We start from the raw sequence: 9,828 nt of genomic DNA, 5'->3' as shown, positions 1-9,828 counted from the left end.
CATACATCCATTCATCCATCCATCAACACATCCACGGAAGCATTTATAATATTAGTAAGATAAACTACTAAACTTAGTCTGCCATATCAATGTCAAAACTCAAAACAGAAGCAAAAATCTAAATTACAATGATGATATGTGGGATGTAACAGTGTAAGAAAAAGTTTTTTTTATATATTTAAAAAATACTACAAAGTCATTATACTGTTTTATCTTTAAGAACAAAAAACATTTAACGTATAAATACATGATAATGTATCAATAAAAGAAATATTAGGAATTAAACCTCAAAAAGATGTACTGGTACCGTTCTGTTTGACTAACAGTGACGTAACGTGATTCTGACTATTCAGTGTCTATTACTAAAAATATTTAAAGGAAACTGCTCGGAATATCCCCTCAATAACTAGTATTACATTTGAAACTATTTGATAGCTTCAGTGGATTCATCCATGTGTGACTTGGTCAAACAATATATATTAAGTAATTTTTTTTTAATTTTGTCATTTGCAGTAAATGTAAGTATTTTCACGACCGGCATGAACTTAGTTTGGTCATCACCAATGTTGGTGAAGTTAAGCAATGAGACGCAAACAAGTCTGTCACATTCTATCAATGAAGAGGAGGGCTCTTGGATAGTTTCCGTCGAATTCATATTTGCTTTTATTTGTAAGTTAATGTTATTATTTAGTATTGCTTGAATATTAGTTCAATTTTATGTCACCTAACACAATCATTAGCTTGCCCTTTTCCTTACAATGGGTCGGCAATGTATGTACTCTTCTTCAATCCATCTCTACCAAATTTTCTTCCCTCTTACGCATATTCTTCTTTCACATAATCCATCTATACTTTCTTCGGTCTTCCTGTACCTTTGTAGTCTTCCACATTCAAAGTAATTACTTCCTTGTTTATGTGATTCTCTTCGTATTATATGTTCATATCACGCTAACAATTGGCTTTGACTAATTCACATAGCAACAACTCTAACAATAAAAGCTAAAGTTAAAAGATTAACTATTCAGTTTAAGAATTTGCATGTTTGATTAGTTCTTTAAATATTAACAAAGATATGTTAGCCTAAGATTAAATACATAACCAAGCGTTTCGATTCGTATACTGATGATGTCATCTAGTTATAAAATACAGGCACCTTAAAAAAAAGAAAGTAAACGCTCATCGTCTCGGACCTTGTTCCATTCACGTAAGGAGCACCAGATTTCCGTCCCCTAAATCAGTCTATGTGGCGTCATCTCCTTTGTCACCTTTTTAAATATGTCACCTTTAATGCAATCCATCAATCTTTATCTAGACTAGTTACAATCTACCTAATTCTGAAGTGATATTTATTTTATAGTTAATTTGCTCGTGGCGATGCTATTGGATATCATAGGAAGAAAGTACTGCGTTGCATTAGGATGTGTACCAAAAATGATTGGTGTGGCAATTTATATATTTGCTACTGAAGTATGGATGTTAATATTGGCTAGATTATTATTTGGTTTATCTGACTCTCTTATACTAACGAGTGTGTCAGTTTACACATCTGAAATTGCAACTGTAAGTATACTATTGTAAAGTTAATTTCACCCTATAATGAAATCTTCTTTGATATGATTAGTGTGTGGTGTACCGCGCACTGCTTCCAGTGACCTCTTAGTTTTAATATCAGGTTTCTTCTTTATGAAGTCATTAGTAGGACGTCCGACGTAATTAATTCCTTTGACGTGCCCAGATTTCTTATCCACGCTGTCGCTGCTTCGACAAATGTAATGTAGGTTCATAACCACTTCAGCTTTAGTCAACTTTAAATCTCTATCGCCCCTTTACAAAACGATAACTTGCAATTGTTTTAAGTCTTTTGTGAATTGTTTTTTTCTTTACAGAAACAAACTCGCGGAGCATCTTGTACGTTAGTACAAATATTTTCCAGTCTTGGCATTGTACTGACTTTCTCTGCTGGTCCGTTTTTATCTTATAAGACATTTAATATAATGTTCGCAGTTATAATTGTAGCGACTGGAATTCCAATATTATTTTTACCGGAAAGTCCATATTTTTTGTATAATAAAGGTGAGTTTATGTTAGGTAATTTTTATCACATTATTATTTCTAACATTTTTAGTTAATTTTCGAGAAGGTATTCGTAACATCGTTGGTAAAATTTGTATTAGAATTTGTGCAGTGTCTCTGTCGGGTGTAAAGTACACCAACAGATCTCATACAAATGTTGTCGATGAAGTTACAATTACGTTATCGTAACTGCGATGCAAATATCCTTGATAGACTCTATATTAAGGAGTTCGACTTACGTTAACTTTTAACTTACCACGTGGCAAATCATTCATTTATATTCTAGCTTGTTTATAGGAGAAGGGGGCAAACGAGCGGCGAGAACGCCAAGGTGATCAACGACAACCATGGACGTCTGCAACACCAGAGGAACTGCAGATGCGTTGATAGTTAGTGTTTATGGTTTAATGTGTGATGGTGAATGTGAGAGCGTCGGTGGCTCAGGGGTCAAGCACTTGACTTGCAATGTGCAGGTCCTGGGTTTGAATCCCGCCATGTACCAATGTGTTTTTCAATTTCCGATTTACACATGTACATTTATCCGACGTTCTTACGGTGAAGCAAAACATCGTGATGCAACCTGCACATATCTGCGAAGAAATTCAAAGATATGTATGAAGTCAACCAACCCGCACTTGGCCAGCGTGGTTGTCTATGGCCTAATCACCCCTAATTTGGGGTAGGGTCCGAGCCCCTCGGTGGGGACGTATAGTGAACTGATGATGTGTGATTTTCAGGACAAGAAAAAGATGCAATAAAGGTTCTTAAATTCCTCCATGGATCAGAGCAACTGGCTTTGCAAGAAATCGCAGAGTACACACTATCATCGAAACAGGAGAAAGTTAACAAAATTGCGATACTTAAGAACCCAACAGTTCGTAAAAGCTTATTAATCTCGGTGATATTTTCAATTGGTTGTCAAATGGTCGGTTACAATGCTGTGTCGTATTATTTACAAACAATATTAATATCTACACATACGTCGATAATGCCAGAAATAGCGTCAGTTATTATAGGTGTTATCCAGTTCGTATCAAGTTTCCTGACAATGTACACGACGGATAGATTTGGTAGGAAGATTATAATGATCACTTCGCTCATCGGGATGACTATTGGATTGGTAAGTACCAAAACTAAGTCATCATCAACCTGCCCTTATCCCTATGAAGGGTCGGCACAGCATGTACTACTCCTCCATACATCTTTATCAGCCGTCATATGTCAATCCAACCCATTGCTACGCATATCCTCTTTCACACAGCCCATCCATACATTTTTTGGTCTTCCTCTACCTTTGTAGCCATCCACATTCAATCTCATTACTTTTTTCCTTATATAGTCATCATCCCTCCGCATAATATGTCCAAGGCACGCTAACCTTTTACTCCTCACTATTTCCAAAACTTATTATTATAATTTTCTTAAAAATTAAATCTCATTATTCTATTAGATCAAGAGTCCCAAAAAGGTCTCCTAGATATCTCTGTTAGATATGTAAAAGCTTCAGCGGGTTTCATTTAAGTAAATTCACTTCGAAGCAATTCGATACAGAACTTGTAAATGTATAGAACTGACAGTAACTTTCGATACGTCACGTGATTGTCGCGCGTCAGTTTTATACATTTTGAAATTCTTTATGGAATTGCTTCGGAGTGAATGCAATTTTTCTAGACCCACAGAAAGGAACAATGGAACGAATATGGTGCAAGCGTTACACTTCTATTCGAGCAATAGTCGTCTCCTGCAAATAACATTGGTCGACCATCGATTAATGTATTTAATTTATTTCTATTTTCAGATTGGATTGGGAACATTTTTTAAATTGAAACCACATGACAACGAACCAGTTCACGGTTTCTTGAACAATCTTCCATTAATTTCACTAGTAATAGTCGTTTATTGCTATAATGCAGGTAAGCTTTTTTAATTTCTATTACAACTATTTTTGTAACACCATGTATAAGTAACTATACAGAGTGATGTTATTAATATTGGTTATTATCTTTCCTTTAGAAAAAAAATAATCTCAACTTTTATCACCGTAGCTAATTTTATCCTGTGTAGTTTAATAATGGAATTATTTTTTTAATATGAGGCTTAAACGCTCCTCAGGTATGTAAAAAAGTGGCTCGGATCCTACCCAAAGTTAGGATGACTAAGCCATAGTCAACCAATAAGACCCAGTGCGCGATGACTTCACACATATATTTATAGATATATGTAGGTTGTATCACGATATTTTCCACCCCAAGAATTTCTGATAAATGCACATATGCAATTCGAAAATCGCAAAACACATTGCTACATGGTAGGAATTAAACCTGGAAATATAAATTTTGGTCTGGTTTGGTCCAGTGCTTAACGACTGTGCTACCGTCGCTCCGTGGCGTTTATTATTGTTAAAAAAAAAGAATAAAAGTCGTTGTAATCTTTTATGTTTTCAGGAGTTGGATCCTTGGTATGGGTAACAGTAACGGAGCTATTCGACGGTCCAGCTCGAGCATTCGGTGTGGCTGTTAACTTAGGAGTTAATACAACGTTTATATTTCTTACAACCAAATATTTTCCAATGCTGATAAATGAAGTTGGTCCTGCCACTACATACTGGTCTTTCGCAGTAATACCAATATTAATGTGTCTATTTATTATCTTCTTTTTACCCGAAACTAAGGGTAAATCATTTGGGGAGATACAGGAAGATATTGCCAAGAAGAAGACCAAAGAAGAAATAGAATAGACGTTTTGATTATGTAGCGAATAAGTTCTATTTAAAAATGTACTGTATTTATTGTTATTTTTGTATACATTGTCGCTAGATGGCTCTGCAACACAACAATAAACATGCTATCAAAGTGTTAGCTCTTGTAATTGTAGAGATAAAAATCTGCCTAACTTTAATTGGAAGTTTTGGAGTACTAGCAGTTTGTTTTTGTGTGAGAATCAACAGACATGTTTTATTTCAAGAATAAATACTTTTGTAGTACTTATTCGAATCAATTTGCAATACTTTCAAGCATTAACAAAAGCAAAAACAGTCATCAAGAATAACGGAACACTGAAAACAGTATCCCGTGAAATAGCAAACGTTAAGTGCAAAGTTCACATAATGCCTGTACTAAAGAGCAGGCCCATTATCGTTGGGAATAAAAACCAAGTAGGCAACGAGCTTTCTTATCACGCCTGTATCACATGTAGGGTCGTTAGCCGCCATAAAACCTCCTTGATTAACTCCACGCCTTATTTTACATCGAAATAAATAGCTTTAGTGGCTATCATTATGTTTTATTTGGTAAAACAAAATTGTATTAAAGAGAATCTAAAACGCAATATAAAATACAAGCTCATAGTTTCTCGTCAAAGTTTTTTTTTTTATAATATATTAGCAAATGTTTGTTAATTTACTAATATTTCTTGTACCATTCCAACTGAGCTCTACGCTTGTACTAGACAATGTTTTATAGTTGTTCCATTTGAATTTTTTAAGCATTTTTTCATATTTTGAGTTCATTAATGATCGTATTTTATTTTTACAATTCTCTTATTTGAAATGGATTACGGAAGAAAAAACTACAAGTTGCGTTGTTAGTAACGTGGCTTGTTCAAAAGAAAACTTCCTATGTATTATTTGTTGAAATAACTATGCACATATATTACTTTGTAACCATACGAAAGTTGGAATCGCAATTCAGAGCAGTTGGTATTGCAAAACTTTTACTGTATTGGACGTTGTCTTTGACTATTGAGAAACGGACTAGGCAGACCCGACGTTATTTCAGTAAATAAACAGTCTGTAAATAAAAAGTCTGTCACTACGCGAAGGGTGGGGTGGTAAAGATGTCAATCAAATATATCCATCTAACGCAGATATTTGTGTTAAATTAAGCGACTTTATTGAGATGTAGTAATTCAAAAATTTACTTACACAAAATGAGCATACACAGTCAAAACAAAGGTGTGCGAGCTTGACAAGTCCTGTCTCTTAAAAGTCAAAGGACATAGCATTCGCAGCAGAGGTCGCAAAACTTATTTATATCTTAGAGATTTGTTATAATAGTTATGTTATTAAAGTTTGACATACTTTAACTTTGTATATTCTTCTAATAAGATTTATTGAGAGCGATAATGATAGATGATAATGTTATGGGAAACTTTGTTTATAACTTTAGGTTTTTATACGACTACTTATTACTAGGTAATTCATTCATCTTATTATTATTATAAACTAGCTGTCGCCCGCGACTCCGTCGTGGAGATATAAAAAAACTTCAAATAAAGATAAGTCAAATAAAAAGCAGCTCTTCAAGGGATAAGTTCGTAAAAAAATGAATAAATAGTATCCTATGTCCGTCTCCTGGCTCTAAGCTACCTCCTCGCCAATTTTCAACCATATCGGTAAAGCCGTTCTGGATTTATAAATAGTGTAACTAACAGAACTTTTTTTTATATATAAATGAGAATGTTTGGATGGATGGATGTTTGAGGTTATCTCCAGAAGGAATTTAAGGATCTCTCTGAAATTTGGCACAGATGTAAAACATATCTGGAACATAGGCTACTAATTAAGGTTTTAAATTTCGCGCGGACGGTTCGCAGGCGACAGCTAGCTTTGTTAATAATTTAGTTTCGTAGGCTTGCAAATAAATTAAAATATTTATGAAGTTAAATATTATGATCTGAATTTATTAATTGTCACTAAATCATATGATAAATGAAAAAAAATATTTTTTTTGGACGCATTCATTTCACACGGCGACAATAAGCTCGGTCGCTTAATTGTTATTAGCACTGGTCAGTAATAAAACCTACTTTCTCGTTTTCTGTCTTTTATTATGAGAGTGGAATGATGAAAGTTTAAGAATAAAAATTCTAAAGGCATTTAACAATGGTTTTCTTATCGTTAAAACAATAAGAAGAGAAATAACAGACTTTAAAATAGATTATTAAATATTTTTAAAAGAGTATAAATAAATGATTGAACTGCTAATATTTTTTTTTACGTTTTATAAACTAGCACTTGACCACGATCCCACCTGGTGTTAGTGGAGATTTGGACTAAAGATGTTACGCGCTACTTTTGAGGGTCCCAACATCATATTTGGACGGAAAAACAGAGGCTGGCAACTTGTTCATTTGCATTTATAATATAATACTAATATTATAAATGCGAATGTTCAGATAAATGGATGGATGTTTGAAGTTATCTATGGTACACAACGGATCTCGCTGAAATTAAGCATAGATTAACACAGTCTTTAAGAACATATAGACTATTTATTAAGTTTTTTTTTTTAATTCCACCCGAATATTCGCAGGCGACAGCTAGTTTACGAAATAAACAATAAATATTTTCATCGATAAAATATATATTTTCAATGTCTTTATCTTAATATAAGATTAAAGACGTAGTATTTGAAATATCTTCAAATATTCTCAGACAATGAAAAACTATTCCAATAACAGATAACATTCTGAGAGAAAACCAGACGAGATACAATATACATTTTCTATATTGCTTTTGGATAAGGTTAAATTTTAAAATAGCATTTTGAAACATATTTATCTGAAAATATTGGACAGACTTTTAGAAAAGTATTTATAAGATTACTAGCTATTGCCAGCGACTGCATCTGCGCGGAATTGAAAAAAAAAACATGCGTAATACTAACAGGCTTCGTAGAGCATCTTTTGGGCTCCGAGTAGATGCTACCGGCTCGGAGCGGTTCTAACCGGCTCAGAGCGGATCTGCTTTATAAACTGCTATTTGTGCTGGTGTCTATCGACCTCGCGAAAACGAATGAGGAGGCAATCCACCGTTTCAAACCTGATTAGACTAGTACTTACCAGAAATCGCGAGTAAATAGTGAGCTCCGATAATTAGATGTGAACACTCATACAATGTTGTTACACTCATAAAATATTGGTGACTGCAACTCGTAAGGACTATATGTGAAAAGTTACACGTCATCTGATGCGCTACGCCCAGGTCTGTGTGAACGAACCCTAATTCAGACAATTGTATGTATTTGATTTATTTAGGTAAGTTTAATTATTTGACGTATATTTGGGTTCGACTTTAAATATAAACAAAAACAATTAATTATAGGGAAACATAAATCTCTCACGGGTCGACGGCGAGGTCGGAGATTCACAAAGCCGTACAAAGTTTGCAGTGAAACGTAAACGTCAAAGTTATTTCTAAATAATATATGTAGCCGTTTATAAGCTTAAATTTTATTTTTAAATTTTAATAAAGATTTCTCGTCTATTAGGGTCGAATTTTTGACTCTGAGTATAGCAATAAGGGTGCGTTTAATCAACGCTATTTAAAATACAAACGCAGAAAAGACGACCCACAAAAAGTTGGGGGCCATAAAAGTTGTGAAAGCGACAATTTCACCGAGCCATTTGTCTAACAAAGTACATCTTTAGTTTAATGCATCAATTATCTTAAACATTCTTTTCTTTATAATATTAAAGGAAGAATTTTTATGTTGAAAACTTTGAAAATATTATATTACATTTTTTGGCAATGGAAATGAAAAGTTTGGCATAAAAATGTGTTTCGACGGTGAAAACGCATGTCTAAGATGAGCATTTGAAAGTTCTGTAAATAAAAATAAAAACAAATACCTCGGTCAAAGAATTAGTTCAGCTGTACAGAGGGGGAACGCTGCCAGTATCTTCGGGACCTTGCCTATAGGGACTCTTTTTAATAACATTTTTTAGTGAATTATTCGTTTTTTTTTTTAAATAAAGTTCTGTAAATTATAATATTCTGACTAAAAACATTAAACACATAGACATTAAATTGTTACTGAAGTATTTCATTTCATTCACATACAAATCTAAACTAAGGCATGTCTCTACCAACTTAGTGTCGGTTTAAATAACTGATTTAAACAAACAGCTATGTAATGTAATACATATGTGAAAATTTATTTAAGTGACTAAATATACATAGCGGTTTATAGGGCTTTGACATGTACTCAAGTCGGTTACCCTCTATCAATACAGCCTTCGAATTTAATATGTTAATTAATGGCACGTCTCTCCCCTGATGCCTTATTATTTACAATGATGTGGCAACACATCAAATATCTTTAGACAAGGTCAGAAACATAGAGGTATGTAATTTAATACCAAAGTAAACAAAACAATTATTTAAAACAAAATATTGTTTCGCTTTAATAAAGAAGTGGAACAAGTTGTCGGCGTCTGTGTTTCCGTCTAAGTATGACGAGGGGACTTCAAGAGTAGAGTGAAAGGGCACTTGCAAAACTAGGGAGTATAGTTCTTTTCAAATATCTTGGCGACTCAAGGTCATCACTGTGCAGTGCTCCCCCCCATTGAAAATTGTATTCTGCTGTGAAGATATTTATACCCTGTTTTGTCTACATCCTCACTTAATATCTGGTGAGGTCAGGCTATGTGGGAAGAATGGATCAATGAAATATAATTCATCCAAGGAAAAAAATAGTTAGAAACAGATACGATTACGTGATCTCTGGTCCTAGCACGAATATTTGTGACAATCGACAGGGTATAGTCTTCGTCAATTATGTCAAAGCTAATATTAGATTTTGGTACGCCCGTTGCTGTACAAATGTTAATACAAATTATGTCGAAAACGATACGATGGCGAATGTCACAAATATTCGTGTTAGGCTCCCCGTAATAAAATATAGGATTTGTAGAAGATGTCGGGTGAAGGGAATCGTATTTATGACACATTAAAAGCTTTTATTATGATAAATG

The 9,828-nt window shown here is 33.9% G+C and overlaps 1 protein-coding gene across 1 annotated transcript; it reads left to right on the top strand.

Moving 5' to 3' along the window:
* Positions 1-1,912: 1,912 nt before the first annotated feature.
* On the top strand, positions 1,913-5,303 carry LOC106116260 (facilitated trehalose transporter Tret1-like). The gene is made up of 4 exons (XM_013310021.1): positions 1,913-2,073; positions 2,811-3,193; positions 3,872-3,986; positions 4,518-5,303. Exons 1-4 carry the CDS (start codon positions 1,995-1,997, stop codon positions 4,808-4,810), a joined length of 870 nt encoding a protein of 289 aa, XP_013165475.1. The 5' UTR covers positions 1,913-1,994; the 3' UTR covers positions 4,811-5,303.
* Positions 5,304-9,828: the final 4,525 nt, after the last annotated feature.

This window comes from Papilio xuthus, unplaced genomic scaffold (genome assembly GCF_000836235.2).
Source record: "Papilio xuthus unplaced genomic scaffold, Pxut_1.1 DF827756.1, whole genome shotgun sequence".
In the NCBI taxonomy this organism is placed as follows: domain Eukaryota; kingdom Metazoa; phylum Arthropoda; class Insecta; order Lepidoptera; family Papilionidae; genus Papilio; species Papilio xuthus.
The sequence above is the reverse complement of the archived record's forward strand: the minus strand, read 5'-3'. Positions and strand labels throughout refer to the sequence as shown.

Coding starts and splice junctions, on each gene's coding strand:
- LOC106116260 (XM_013310021.1), top strand. CDS start 1,995: ATGTTCGCAGTTATAATTGTAGCGACTGGAATTCCAATATTATTTTTA. Junction 2,074..2,810: donor ATATTTTTTGTATAATAAAG/GTGAGTTTATGT, acceptor TGTGATTTTCAG/GACAAGAAAAAGATGCAATA. Junction 3,987..4,517: donor CGTTTATTGCTATAATGCAG/GTAAGCTTTTTT, acceptor TTATGTTTTCAG/GAGTTGGATCCTTGGTATGG.